The 14,738-nt window shown below is 50.6% G+C and overlaps 1 protein-coding gene across 2 annotated transcripts in view; it reads right to left on the reverse strand.

Moving 5' to 3' along the window:
- HSPA12B (heat shock protein family A (Hsp70) member 12B) overlaps window positions 1–12,171 on the reverse strand; it is a 55,081-nt gene extending 42,910 nt beyond the window's left edge. For both annotated transcript variants that reach the window (XM_060247214.1, XM_060247212.1), the window contains exon 1: window positions 12,049–12,171. In XM_060247214.1, the coding sequence (XP_060103197.1) occupies window positions 12,049–12,091 (43 nt within the window). In that variant the 5' untranslated portion in view covers window positions 12,092–12,171. The remainder of the gene's footprint in view (window positions 1–12,048) is intronic.
- Between the last annotated feature and the right edge of the window lie 2,567 nt (window positions 12,172–14,738).

Consider the following 14,738-nt stretch of genomic DNA (forward strand, 5'->3'; position numbering starts at 1 on the left):
ATTAATAATAATAATAATAATACATTTTATTTATATCCCGCCCTCCCCGCCGAAGCAGGTTCAGGGAGGCTCACAACATATAAATTGCAGTTTACAATATAAAACATCAGTACAATCGATTCATTTAAATAAAACCATCATAATTAAAACCATCATTTACAATTAAAATTAACATTTGCGGTGCTGTATATCAGATATTTTCCTCAATGAGTTTGGTGGCTGGATATAGTAGATTATGGCTACAGGTCTATATTTAAGAGAAGGCCATTTTAAAAAGAAGATGAATAAGATGAAGATATTGGATTTATATCCCGCCCTCCACTCCGAAGAGTCTCAGAGCGGCTCACAATCTCCTTTACCTTCCTCCCCCACAACAGACACCCTGTGAGGTAGATGAAGATATTGGATTTATATCCTGCCCTCCACTCCAAAGAGTCTCAGAGCGGCTCACAATCTCCTTTACCTTCCACCCCCACAACAGACACCCTGTGAGGTAGATGAAGATATTGGATTTATATCCCACCCTCCACTCCGAAGAGTCTCAGAGCGGCTCACAATCTCCTTTACCTTCCTCCCCCACAACAGACACCCTGTTAGGTAGATGAAGATATTGGATTTATATCCCACCCTCCACTCCGAAGAGTCTCAGAGCGGCTCACAAACTCCTTTACCTTCCCCCCACACCCACAACAGACACCCTGTGAGGTGGGTGGGGCTGGAGAGGGCTCTCACAGCAGCTGTCCTTTCAAGGACAACCTCTGCCAGAGCTATGGCTGACCCAAGGCCATGCTAGCAGGTGCAAGTGGAGGAGTGGGGAATCAAACCCGGTTTCTCCCAGATAAGATAAAAGAGTAGTCTTGCAGGCCCTATGGAATTATCAAGACTCCGCAGGGTCTGCACTTCATCCGGTAGTTGATTCCACCAGTGTGGAGCTACGATGGAAAAGGCTCGTGTGCTCTTCAATTTGGCCTCTTTTGGCCCAGAGATTGCTTCTGTTTTCTCCATTACTGTGCCTCAGTTCCCCTACCACTAGTCTGTGAAGAAAAGCCATATTTGTATAGTGCCAAGTTCAAGATGAGAGCCAGCCTGGTGTAGTGGTACCAGTGCCAGGCTAGGATTTGAGAGACCTGGGTTTGAGTCCCCCCTCTACCATGAAAGTTCCCTGAGTGACCTTGGGTCAGTCACAAACTCTCAGTTCAACCTACCTCACAGACATCAATGAAATCAATCAATAAATCAGTAAAGTAAAGAGCCCCGTGGTGCAGAGTGGTAAAGCTGCAGTACTGCAGTCCTAAGCTCTGCTCACGACCTGAGTTCGATCCCTGGTGGAAGCTGAGTTCAGGTAGCCAGCTCCAGGTTGACTCAGCCTTCCATCCTTCCGAGGTCGGTCAAATGAGTACCCGGCTTGCTGGGGGGGAAGTGGAGAGGACTGGAGAAGGCAAGGACAAACCACCCCATAAAAAGTCTCCCGTGAAAACGTTGTGAAAGCAACATCACCCCAGAGTCGGAAACGACTAGTGCTTGCACAGGGGACTGCCTTTTACTTTTTAAAGTTGTAACTAGCGTCCCTTGAAATGCCATGGTTAACTACTCTCTCCCCCCAAACAACTCCAGCCGTGTCTACAAGATCTGCATTCTTTACACCTCCCAAGTTGAGTTTGTCTGCTGCCTGCCAAAATCCAGTTGCTTTTCAGAATCGTATGGTTTCCAAAGCCTTGAGGCTGATTCAGCTGAGGAGAGCCTCTTAGTTAAACTCTGCATCTACTCCAGCCTGAAGCTAATGAGGCCGAAAACCATCTGCTGAATAAAACATTGTTGGGCTCAGACGTCGGTCTTTCCCTTCCCTGTTCTTTGAAGCTCCAAATCAAACATTATTCCCCCTGCACAGACTTCATTTTTTAAACTCTTGAAATGGAAATAGATACACAAAGATTCCCTTCTGCACAGACTTCATGGAGGAACAAATGTTTCCTCCCTGCAGAAGACAGTAAGGTCCTTTGGATAACCCAGGCTATACCGATCTCAGAAGGTGTATGTGATCCACCCTGAGCCCATTTGGGATAGGGCGGAATATAAATGAATCAAATAAATAAGGTCTCAGAAGCTAAACGGGGTCAACCCTCGTGTAAACTCGGGTGGGAGACGACCCAGGAAGTCCAGGGTTGACACGCAGCGGCAGGCAAGGGAAAACCCACCTCTGTTTCTCTCTTGGCTTGAAAACCCAGGGGTGTCAAATGGGTGGCCCGAGGCGAGATCAGGCCCTCAGAGGCCCGCAAGCAACTCACTGTCATCTGCTTCCTTCTCCCTCTCTTGCTTCCTTCTGCATCACAGCTTGCTTGATCACACAGCAGAGCTACAGAGCAAAGCCTCTGTTTTCTCCATTGGCTGACCAGCGCATGAAGCAACTTATGTACAAAAGCTCGCAACGCCCAGCCATTTCATGTTTTCCCCCTGGTTCTTAGGCTCAAAGCAATGGCCATGAGATTTCTGTAAGGAATGTCAATAAATCATAAGTAGGTTTGCAACATACAGACACACCTGAACAACACCTGAACAGCATACTCCGGATTGCTATAGCAGCAGAGATAGAACCTTTATAAAGGATACAGACAAAGATTTTTTAAAAAAAAAAAACAACTTAAAACATGCTTAAAGCATTAGCAACTTGTTGGTCTTAAAGGTGTTTTCTTTGCATTTCTCCCATGGGATCCAGGGAACTGGCCAAAGGAAGCTCTGCCTCTTTCCTTCCTTCCCCAGGGGACCAGAAGGGGGAGGAGCCTCAGCCAATAGAAGGAAGAGAGGCTTGGCTCAGTAGCTCCAATGTGCAATTGAAAGACCCTGGCAAAGCAAGCTCTCCCTCCCCCCCTCCTTCCTCCCCAAAGGAGGAGTCTCAGCCAATGGAGAAGACAAAGCTTTACTCTGTAGTTCCTGTGCGATTGAGCAAGCCTGGCAAAGCAAGCTGTGATGCAGAAAGAAACAAGAGAGAGGGAGAAGGAAGCAGATGACAGCCAATTGCTCGGGGGCCCGATAGGAACCCTCTGAGGGCTTGATTCGGCCCCCAGGCCAGATGTTTGACACCCCTGGCCTAGAATAACCCGATCTCAGAATCTAAGCAGGGATGACCCCAGTTAGCCTATAGACGAGAGGTCATGGTTTGCTATGCAAAGGCAGGCGATGGCAAACCTCTCCGGAGGTCTCTTGCCTCGAAAACCCCAGGAAAGTCATTGTACGTCAACAGTGACTTGAGGACACTTTCCACCCCCAGCAGAAGACAACGGTTGCCCGAGAGAAGAAGGTGCGGCGCCCCTTTCTGAGTTTCCCTCGCCTGGATTTGCAGCTCCCCCAGATACATTTTGTGTTGAAAGCAAAGGGAGGGCTGGAATTCCCATCGTGCGCAGAATTGGTGTGTGAGGCTGCCTCATGCGCCCATTTCTGCACACGCCAGTCCCAAGCAAAGGGAAGGGAGCTGTGGATCAGCGGCAGAGCCTCTGCTTGGCATGCGGAAGGTCCCCGGTTCAGTCCCCAGCATCTCCAGTTAAAAAAGAACCATATGTGATGGGAAAGACCCCTCCCTGAGACCTCGGAGAGCCGCTGCCAGTCTGAGCAGACAAGACTGACCTTGATGGACTGATATCATATTAAGACAGCTTCCTGCATTTTGCACTTTCGCAGCTCACAGAGAACTGCCCAGAAGAACCTTCTTGACCGCTTGATTCTATCTGGCGCAGTTTTATTCCACCCTTTCTCCCAAGAGCCAGTTTGGTGTCGTGGTTAAGTGTGCAGACTCTTATCTGGGACAACCGGGTTGGATTCCCCACTCCTCCACTTGTACCTGCTGCAATGGCCTTGAGTCACCAGAGCTCTCTTATCTGGGAGAACCGGGTTGGATTCCCCACTCCTCCACTTGCAGCTGCTGGAATGGCCTTGGGTCAGCCAGAGCTCTCTTATCTGGGAGAACCGGGTTGGATTCCGCAATCCTCCACTTGCAGCTGCTGGAATGGCCTTGGGTCAGCCAGAGCTCTCTTATCTGGGAGAACCGGGTTGGATTCCCCACTCCTCCACTTGCAGCTGATGGAATGGCCTTGAGTCACCAGAGCTCTCTTATCTGGGAGAACCGGGTTGGATTCCCCACTCCTCCACTTGCAGCTGCTGGAATGGCCTTGGGTCAGCCAGAGCTCTCTTATCTGGGAGAACCGGGTTGGATTCCCCCCTCCTCCACTTGCAGCTGCTGGAATGGCCTTGGGTCAGCCAGAGCTCTCTTATCTGGGAGAACCGGGTTTGATTCCCCACTCCTCCCCTTGCAGCTGCTGGAATGGCCTTGGGTCAGCCAGAGCTCTCTTATCTGGGAGAACCGGGTTTGATTCCCCACTCCTCCCCTTGCAGCTGCTGGAATGGCCATGGGTAAGCCAGAGCGCTCTTATCTGGGACAACCGGGTTGGATTCCCCACTCCTCCAACTGCAGCTGCTGCAATGGCCTTGAGTCAGCCAGAGCTCTCTTATCTGGGAGAACCGGGTTTGATTCCCCATTCCTCCACTTGCACCTGCTGGAATGGCCTTGGGTCAGCCAGAGCTCTCTTATCTGGGAGAACCGGGTTGGATTCCCCACTCCTCCATTTGCAGCTGCTGGAATGGCCTTGGGTCAGCCAGAGCTCTCTTATCTGGGAGAACCGGGTTGGATTCCCAACTCCTCCACTTGCAGCTGCTGGAATGGCCTTGGGTCAGCCATCAGCAGGACTTGTCCTTGAAAGGGCAGCTGCTGGGAGAGCCCTCTCAGCCCCACCTTTCTCACAGGGTGTCTGTTGTGGGGAGAGAAGTTATAGGAGATTGCAAGCCGCTCTGAGTCTCTGATTCAGACAGAAGGGCAGGGTATAAATCTGCAGTCTTCTCGTCCTCCTCCAGTTGGATGCAGTGGTTAAGTGTGCAGACTCTTATCTGGGAGAACCGGGTTTGATTCCCCACTCCTCCACTTGCACCTGCTGGAATGGCCTTGGGTCAGCCATAGCTCTGGCAGTTGTCCTTGAAAGGGCAGCTGCTGGGAGAGCGCTCTCAGCTCCATCCACCTCACAAGGTACCTGTTGTGGAGGGAGAAGTTATAGGAGATTGTAAGCCGCTCTGAGTCTCTGATTCAGACAGAAGGGCGGGATATAAATCTGCAGTCTTCTCCTTCTCCTCCTCCAGTTGGGTGTAGTGGTGAAGTGTGCAGACTCCTATGCGGGAGAACTAGGTCTGACTCCCCACTCCTCCACTTGCAGCTGCTGGCATGGCCTTGGGTCAGCTGTAGCTCTAGTAGGAGTTGTCCTTGAAAGTGCAGGTTCTGTCAGAGCCCTCTCAGCCCCACCCACCTCACAGGGTGTCCGTTGTGGGGGAGGAAAGTAAAGGAGATTGTGAGCCGCTCTGAAACTCTGACATTTGGAGTGGAGGGTGGGATATAAATCCAATATCTTCTTCTTCTTCTCCCATCAGCTCAAGGCGGTACATATTGCCCTCCCTCACAACAGCCCTGAAAGGTAGGATAGGACGAAAGAGAGAGAGAGAGAGCGAACAGCCCAACTTGGTCACTAAGTGACCTTCATGGGGGAAGGTAATTAAAACCAGAGGCGTCTGCATGAGATGGCTGACTTGCATCCCAACCGCTTTTGAAAGAGGAGGGCTCGTTTTGGAAAGGGGGGGGCTAGTGTTGATTACAGGGGGGGCAGCTGGGGTTCAGAGACCTCCCCTTTTCTTCTCCACGATGGTGGACCAGGTTGCGTGCCGTCCTGGAGTTCAATGCACCCTGGAAGCCTCCTCTCTCGCCCACGCAAAGCAAGCTCCACGGGCCAGACACGTCTCCCCGCCCCGTCGTCACATTGACCGCACTCCCGCTTCCCAGCCCTGGCCGGCGCATGGTTCCAATTAAGGGAGCCAGTTAATTATTCTCCTCTCTCCCAATTCCACCCCCCCCCTTGGTGCTCCTTAGCTGACAGGATCCAGCTGCTGCCTCAGGGAGGGAGGCGGGGGGGGGGTTCAGCTTTCACTTTATCCGTCGGCATCTGGCCCCCTGGCAGTGGGGCCTCTCTCCACTAGAGGAGGGAGAGACTGGGCTTTTCCAAAGAACTGGAGCGGTTTTGTGGCCCCTTTCGTTCAGTAAGGTGTGCAATCCACTGGGGAAGTTCTCCTGTTGTTGTTATTTGTATATTTCTGTTCTGCCCGTTCCCAGTTCAGGGGCTCAGAGCAGAGTACAACAAGCCTCAGGGGCTTCGTCTCAGTGGGGCACACACATAAAAAAACCCCACTCCCCAGTGGATTGAATCTAGAGTGGCCAGATGACACAATGGTAGAATCCTAGAGGTGGAAGGGACCTCCAGGGTCATCTAGTCCAACCCCCTGCACAAGGCAGGAAACTCACAAAGACCTCCCCCTAAATTCACAGGATCCTCATCGCTGTCAGATGGCCATCTAGCCTCTGTTTCAAAACCTCCAAGGAAGGAGAGCCCACCACCTCCCAAGGAGGAAGCCTGTTCCTCTGAGGAATCGCTCTAAAAGTCAGGAAGTTCTTCCTAATGTTGAGCCGGAAACTCTTTTGATTTAATTTCAACCCATTGGTTCTGGTCCTACCTTCTGGGGGCACAGAAAACAATTCCACCCCCTCCTCTACATGACAGCCCTTCGAGGACTTGAAGTTGGTGATCCTATCACCTCTCAGCCGCCTCCTCTCCAGGCTAAACAGGCCCAGCTCCTTCAACCTTTCCTCATAGGACTTGGTCTCCAGACCCCTCACCATCTTCGTCGCCCTCCTCTGGACCTGTTCCAGCTTGTCTATATCCTTCTTAGAATGTGGTGCCCCAAACTGAACCCAAGACTCCAGGTGAGGTCTTACCAGAGCAGAGTAAAGCGATCCCATCACTTCACGTGATCTGGACACTAGACTTCTGTTGATACAGCCCAAAATTGCATTTGCCTTTTTTAGCCACCACATCACATTGCTCCATCTCGGGAAATTCCCAATTTGGGGGTTAAACATGGTAGGGCAGGTTTTGAGGACACAAGGAACCTCAGGGTGATATAGTGAAGAAGAAGACCGTAGATTTATATCCCGCCCTTCTCTCTGAATTGGAGTCTCAGAGCAGCTCACAATCTCCTTTATCTCCTTCCCCCGCAACAGGCTCCCTGTGAGGTAGGTGCGCCTGAGAGAGCTCTCACAGAAGGCTGCCCTTTCAAGGACAACTCTGTGAGAGCTACGGCTGACCCAAGGCAATTCCAGCAGCTACCAGTGGAGGAGTGGGGTCTCAAACCTGGTTCTCCCCCATAAGAGTCCGTGCGCTTCACCATTACACCAAACTGGACAAACTAGGTGATGGCGTAGGATCCTGGCTTTCTGGGGCTGCCAAATAGGGCACCCCATGTGACTCTGTGACATTATGACACAGAGTCACACGGGCCAACCTTGCTCGCCTTATGAACAGGGCTGACCCACAACCTGCCTAGGAAGAGGCAAACACGGATCACTTAAAAGTTGCCAACTGGGGGAGGGCAAAGTTTGGGGAGGGGTGCTTGGGGGAGGATGTGATACCACAGAGGGCTGAGGCGGGAATTATTTTGTACACCTTGTACCCTCAGTAACCCAAACAACCTGTAGCTTTCCGAAACTCATACAGATGAACGAATAAGCTTTGATCACACTTCACGCAGGAGGCTTAAAACGTATGAATGGAAACAATGAAAATAACTCAAAAGAAACAAAAGGAAATAACTCAAACGTAGCCTATATTCTCAAACATAGAATATAACTCTGATATAGAATGGGACTTGGGTTTTCATAGTTTTACTGCTTCTTCCAGGTATTAGATTATAAGATAAGAGTAAGCTTAGCTGCGAGAACTGGGTAAAGTTCATCTGAATACTAAATGCATAACCTTCTACTTTATCTGGAAGCTGTACTAATGTTATCTATCGTTTTGCCTTTCTACTTATGTATCTTCAAGCCTTCTGCCCAGAGTTGAACTTCAGTGTAATAAAGTTTATCTGGGTAAGTTTCTGAGGTCGTTTGGGTTACTAAAGGTACAGTGAGGTGTACATAAATAAATTCTGCCTCAAGGGCACCTTCGAAAGCAGCCATTTTCTCCAGGGGAACTAAATGCTGAGGCCTGGTTGTACTTCTGGAAGGCCAGAAACCCTGGTCTTAAGAAAACTTCAGCTGTCAGCCTGTCGGGAATCCACTTTGTGTCCTTTTTCCGTGAACAGCCCCTGGGATTTGGGGAAGCAGCACTCTGCGCGTGGAGTCAATGGCCAGCGCGACACGGCATCATGGCCTCCTTGGTTGTTCCCTAAGTGGGTTTCGCTGTCTCCTTCGGCTGTCATGTTAATATTTCAGTGGGTACAAAAAGCGAAAGGATTTTTTAAACAGAAGATTTTTAATGGATGTGCCCCTGGGAACGCTTACCCCACATCTTCCCCCCCACCCACCCAGGGTGTGCGGAGGAGGGGGCAGAGAAATGAAAGAAAGAAGCTTTCTGATTTAAAAATGAACAGGGGCTCCACGATCAAAGCAAAGAGAAATTAGTTCATGGGGCTGCACTGCGACAAAGAAGATGTCCGACAAAAAGAAGCAGGAGCTCAGAGTAGAGGAGACAGCACCAGGTATAAAGGAAGAAGAAGAAGAAGAAGATATTGGATTTATATCCCGCCCTCCACTCCGAATCTCAGAGTGGCTCACAATCTCCTTTATCTTCCTCCCCCACAACAGACACCCTGTGAGGTGGGTGGGGCTGAGAGAGCTCTCCCAGAAGCTGCCCTCTCAAGAACAGAGTCTCAGAGCGGCTCACAATCTCCTTTCCCTTCCTCCCCCACAATAGACACCCTGTGAGGTGGGTGGGGCTGAGAGAGCTCTCCCAGAAGCTGCCCTCTCAAGAACAGAGTCTCAGAGCGGCTCACAATCTCCTTTCCCTTCCTCCCCCACGACAGACACCCTGTGAGGTGGGTGGGGCTGAAAGGGCTCTCCCAGCAGCTGCCCTTTCAAGGACAAGCTCTGCAAGAGCTATGGCTGTCCCAAGGCCATTCCAGCAGGTGCAAGTGGAGGAGTAGGGAATCGAACCCAGATCAGAGTCCGCACACTTAACCACCATGCCAAGCTGGACATCCCTGCCGGATATGAGCCTGGGATGCTCGGGCCTGTGAAACTGCAATTCTGCACTAAGGAAAAAAATGAATTCTGTGATCCTGTTTCAATCAGGCAAAGTGTCAGGGCTTCTCTGATTTGCAGACTTTATTCCAGATTGGAAGGGGGACGTCGACTGAGGGGGTGACATGATAAGAGGTTTATAAGGTTATGCACGGGATAGAGAAGGTGAAGAAAGAAGTACTTTTCTCCCTTTCTCACAATATGAGAACTCATGGGCACTCAGTGAAATTGCTGAGCAGTCAGGTTAGAACTGATAAAAGGGAATCCTTCTTCACCCAAAGGGTGATTAACTCATGGAATTCATTGCCACAGGAGGTGGTGGTGGCGGCTACAAGTATAGCCACCTTCAAGAGGGGATTGGATCAACACCTGGAGCAGAGGTCCATCAGTGGCTCTTAGCCACAGTGTTTTGCTGGCACTCTCTGTCTGGGGCAGTTATGCTCTGTATTCTTGGTGCTTGGTGGGGGGCAAGCGCAGGAGGGCTTCTAGTGTCCTGGCCCCACTGGTGGACCTCCTTATTGCATCTGGGTCTTTTGGCCACTTGTGTGATGCTGAGTGTTGGACTGGATGGGCCATTGGCCTGATCCAACAGGGCTCCTCTTATGTTCTTCTATCTGGGGCAGGAATGCTCTGTATTCTTGGTGTTTGGGGGGGGGTACAGTCTGAGGACTTCTAGTGTACTGGCCCCACTGGTGGACCTCCTTATTGCATCTGGTTTTTTTGGCCACTGTGTGACACAGAGTGTTGGACTGGATGGGCCATTGGCCTGATCCAACATGGCTTCTCTTAAGTTCTCATGTCTGGGGCAGTGATGCTTTGTATTCTTGGTGCTTGGAGGGGGCACAGTGGGAGGGCTTCTAGTGTCCTAGCCCCACTGATGGACCTCCTGATGGCACCTGGGTTTTTTGGCCACTGTGTGACACAGAGTGTTGGACTGGATGGGCCACTGGCCTGATCCAACATGGCTTCTCTTAAGTTCTCATGTCTGGGGCAGTGATGCTTTGTATTCTTGGTGCTTGGAGGGGGCACAGTGGGAGGGCTTCTAGTGTCCTAGCCCCACTGATGGACCTCCTGATGGCGCCTGAGTTTTTTGGCCACTGTGTGACACAGAGTGTTGGACTGGATGGGCCATTGGCCTGATCCAACATGGCTTCTCTTATGTTCTTATGTGACACAGTGTGTTGGACTGGATGGGCCATTGGCCTGATCCAACATGGCTTCTCTTATGTTCTTATGGGAGGCGGAGCTCTGCTCCTGCTCCCAAAAAAGCCCTGGTTCCACCAAACCTGTCCCAGGAATCTTATCTGGCTACTTCTCTGACTTCAGTGATTGTGCTCTTTAAAGCATATCTTCACAGCCGCAAGGTCAAGGAGCTTCCTTTCTTTTTTAAAGAACAAAACCCAGATTTTTTTTTAATTCTGCTATGCCCAATACAATGTTCGGTACCTCGGGTGTGCTCTGGCTAGAGATGCCAGTCTCCAGGTGAGACCTGGAGATGCCCTGGAATTACAGTTCATCCCCAGACTATAGAGATCCGTTGCTCTGGAGAAAATGGCCACTTTGGAGTCTCAGAGCAGCTTGCAATCTCCGTTCCCTTCCCCTCCCCACAACAGACACCTTGTGAGGTACGTGGGGCTGAGAGAGCTAGGACAGAAACTGCTCCTGAGCAGAACAGCCTTGAGAGAACTTGTGGCTGACCCAAGGCCACTCCAGCAGGTGCAAGTGAAGGAGTGGGGAATCCAACCCGGTTCTCCCAGATAAGAGAGCTCTGGCTGACCCAAGGCCACTCCAGCAGGTGCAAGTGAAGGAGTGGGGAATCCAACCCGGTTCTCCCAGATAAGAGAGCTCTGGCTGACCCAAGGCCATTCCAGCAGCTGCAAGTGGAGGAGTGGGGAATCAAAACCGATTCTCCCAGATAAGAGAGCTATGGCTGATCCAAGGCCATTCCAGCAGGTGCAAGTGAAGGAGTGGGGAATCCAACCCGGTTCTCCCAGATAAGAGAGCTATGGCTGACCCAAGGCCATTCCAGCAGGTGCAAGTGAAGGAGTGGGGAATCCAACCCGGTTCTCCCAGATAAGAGAGCTATGGCTGACCCAAGGCCATTCCAGCAGCTGCAAGTGGAGGATTGGGGAATCAAAACCGATTCTCCCAGATAAGAGAGCTCTGTCTGACCCAAGGCCATTCCAGCAGGTGCAAGTGGAGGAGTGGGGAATCCAACCCAGTTCTCCCAGATAAGAGAGCTCTGGCTGACCCCAGGCCAATCCAGCAGCTGCAAGTGGAGGAGTGGGGAATCCAACCCGGTTCTCCCAGATAAGAGAGCTCTGGCTGACCCAAGGCCATTCCAGCAGCTGCAAGTGGAGGATTGGGGAATCAAACCCGATTCTCCCAGATAAGAGAGCTCTGTCTGACCCAAGGCCATTCAAGCAGGTGCAAGTGGCAGGAGTTGTCCTTGAAAGGGCAGCCGCTGTGAGAACTCTCTAAGCCCCACCCATCTCACAGCGTGTCTGTTGTGGGGGAGGAAGGTAAAGGAGATTGTGAGCCGCTCTGAGACTCTGAGATTCGGAGTGGAGGGCGGGGTATAAACAAGCTTTCGCCGCGATCGAACTCAGGTCGTGAGCAGAGAGTACAGATCACAGTACTGCTGCTTTAACACTCTGCGCCACGGGGCCGCTTCTCTACGGGAAAGATGGGCTAAAAATTGAATAAATTAAAAAATAAATAAAAATTCACCAAACCGATGTATCCAACTACACTTCAAGTCAGCCCTCCAAAGAAGCCCCCTGCTTCTGAGAGGAATGTTCTCTTGGTAGATCCTCACGGCTCTCCACAACCCTCCGTCCAGCTGCTAAGCCGAGCAGCCCCTCCCTTCTCAGCCATGCGCGGAATCTTACCTATCTGGAGAGAATCCATGGCAGGTTCACCAGACACGGACATCTTCACATCACCTTTTCAGCTACGAAAGAAGAAGAAGGAGCAGATCAACTGATAGTCCAGCAGGAGTTTCACAGAGGTGCTGCTGCAGGTTTTGACCCGTCGAAATCCCAAGCCATTTCTAGAAGATCCCAGCTGAACCCCAGTCTCTGCCTTCCATTAACTTAGAATCATAGAATCCTAGAGTTGGAAGGGACCTCCAGGGTCCTCTAGTCCAACCCCCTGCACAATGCAGGAAACTCACAAAAACCTCCCCCTAAATTCACAGGATCTTCATCGCTGTCAGAGGGCCATCTAGCCTCTGTTGAAAAACCTCCAAGGAAGGAGAGCCCACCACCTCCCGAGGAAGCCTGTTTCACTGAGGAACCACTCTAGCAGTCAAGAAGTTCTTCCTAATAGAATCATAGTTGGAAGGAACCTCCAGGGCCATCTAGTCCAACCCCCTGCACAATGCAGGAAACTCACAAATACCTTCCTAAATGCACAGGATCTTCATTGCTGTCAGAGGGCCATCTAGCCTCTGCTTCAAAACCTCCAAGGAAGGAGAGCCCACCACCTCCCAAGGAAAAAGCCTGTTCCACTGAGGAACCGCTCTCACGGTCAGGAAGTTCTTCCTAATGTTGAGAAGAAAAAGAAATGCAGATTTATACCCCGCCCTTCACTCTGAATCAGAGACTCAGAGCGTCTTACAATTTCCTATGTCTTCTCCCCCTACAACAGACACCCTGTGAGGTGGGTGGGGCTGAGAGGGCTTTCACAGCAGCTGCAAGTGGAGGAGTGACGGTGGCTCACTGGTAGAGCATTTGCTTGGGAAGCAGAAGGTCCCAGGTTCAATCCCCGGCATCTCCAAAAAAGGGTCCAGGCAAATAGGTGTGAAAAACCTCAGCTTGAGACCCTGGAGAGCCGCTGCCAGTCTGAGAAGACAATACTGACTTTGATGGACCAAGGGTCTGATTCAGTATAAGGCAGCTTCATATGTTCATATGTTCATGTTCATATGAGTGGGGAATCAAATCCGGTTCTCCCAGATAAGAGAGCTCTGGCTGACCCAAGGCCATTCCAGCAGGTGCAAGTGGAGGAGTGGGGAATCCAACCCGGTTCTTCCAGATAAGAGAGCTCTGGCTGACCCAAGGCCATTCCAGCAGCTGCAAGTGGAGAAGTGGGGAATCAAACCCGGTTCTCCCAGATAAGAGAGCTCTGCCTGACCCAAGACCATTCCAGCAGCTGCAAGTGGAGGAGTGGGGAATCCAACCCTGTTCTCCCAGATAAGAGAGCTCTGGCTGACCCAAGGCCATTCCAGCAGGTGCAAGTGGAGAAGTGGGGAATAAAACCCGGTTCTCCCAAACTGGATCTCCCCGGAAGAGCCGGAAATGCTTTGGATTTAATTTCAACCCATTGGTTCTGGTCCTACATTCTGGGGCCACAGAAAATAATTCCACCATATCATCTCTATGACAGCCCTTCAAGTACTTGAAGATAGTCTAGGGATGAGTTGTAATTCCAGAGGATTCCCAAGTCCCACCTGGAGGTTGGCATCCCTAGATTCATGTAACCACAAATAACAGCCTAAAGCCCAAATTAAAAACCTGCAAGTAAAAAAAACCTGCCCACAAACAGCATCTTTACAGTCCCTGATCACTGTAAGATAAAAATTCTCCACTCCACTTTATCAGGAGATAAAAATTCTCCACTCAAATGAATTTATTTTGACACGTTTCTGCCCCTCCTATCCCCCAAGGGCTCGAGACAGCGAATAACAGAGATCAAATAATTCAATCAAAAAGAACCATGCTGACAAAAAACTTATCGTATATCTAAACATAAAGAACCCAGTTCACCAAATGCCAACAAACAAGAGGCATTTTCCTGTTAACACAACCAACGTTGCTGAACAACAAAACATAGCAGATTGCTCTCCATATAAACTGGAAGCCCTTGGGAAAATAAATGTCTGACAAACTTCCCTGAAAGACCACGGTGGGGACAGAAGATTCAGGCTGCTGGTCCCCCATGGCCACTGACCGGGGTTGGGGGAATAAGGTTGCCATAAGAACACAAGAGAAGCCATGTTGGATCAGGCCAATGGCCCATCCAGTCCAACACTCTGTGTCACATAAGAACATAAGAGAAGCCCTGTTGGATCAGGCCAGTGGCCCATCCAGTCCAACACTCTGTGTCACATAAGAACCTAAGAGAAGCCATGTTGGATCAGGCCAATGGCCCCTCCAGTCCAACACTCTGTGTCACATAAGAACATAAGAGAAGCCATGTTGGATCAGGCCAATGGCCCATCCAGTGCAACACTCTGTGTCACATAAGAACATAAGAGAAGCCATGTTGGATCAGGCCAATGGCCCATCCAGTCCAACACTCTGTGTCACATAAGAACATAAGAGAAGCCATGTTGGATCAGGCCAATGGCCCATCCAGTGCAACACTCTGTGTCACATAAGAACACAAGAGAAGCCCTGTTGGATCAGGCCAATGGCCCATCCAGTGCAACACTCTGTGTCACATAAGAACATAAGAGAAGCCATGTTGGATCAGGCCAATGGCCCATCCAGTCCAACACTCTGTGTCACATAAGAACATAAGAGAAGCCCTGTTGGATCAGGCCAGTGGCCCATCCAGTCCAACACTCTGTGTCACA

Source organism: Heteronotia binoei, chromosome 9 (assembly GCF_032191835.1).
Source record: "Heteronotia binoei isolate CCM8104 ecotype False Entrance Well chromosome 9, APGP_CSIRO_Hbin_v1, whole genome shotgun sequence".
In the NCBI taxonomy this organism is placed as follows: Eukaryota; Metazoa; Chordata; class Lepidosauria; order Squamata; family Gekkonidae; genus Heteronotia; species Heteronotia binoei.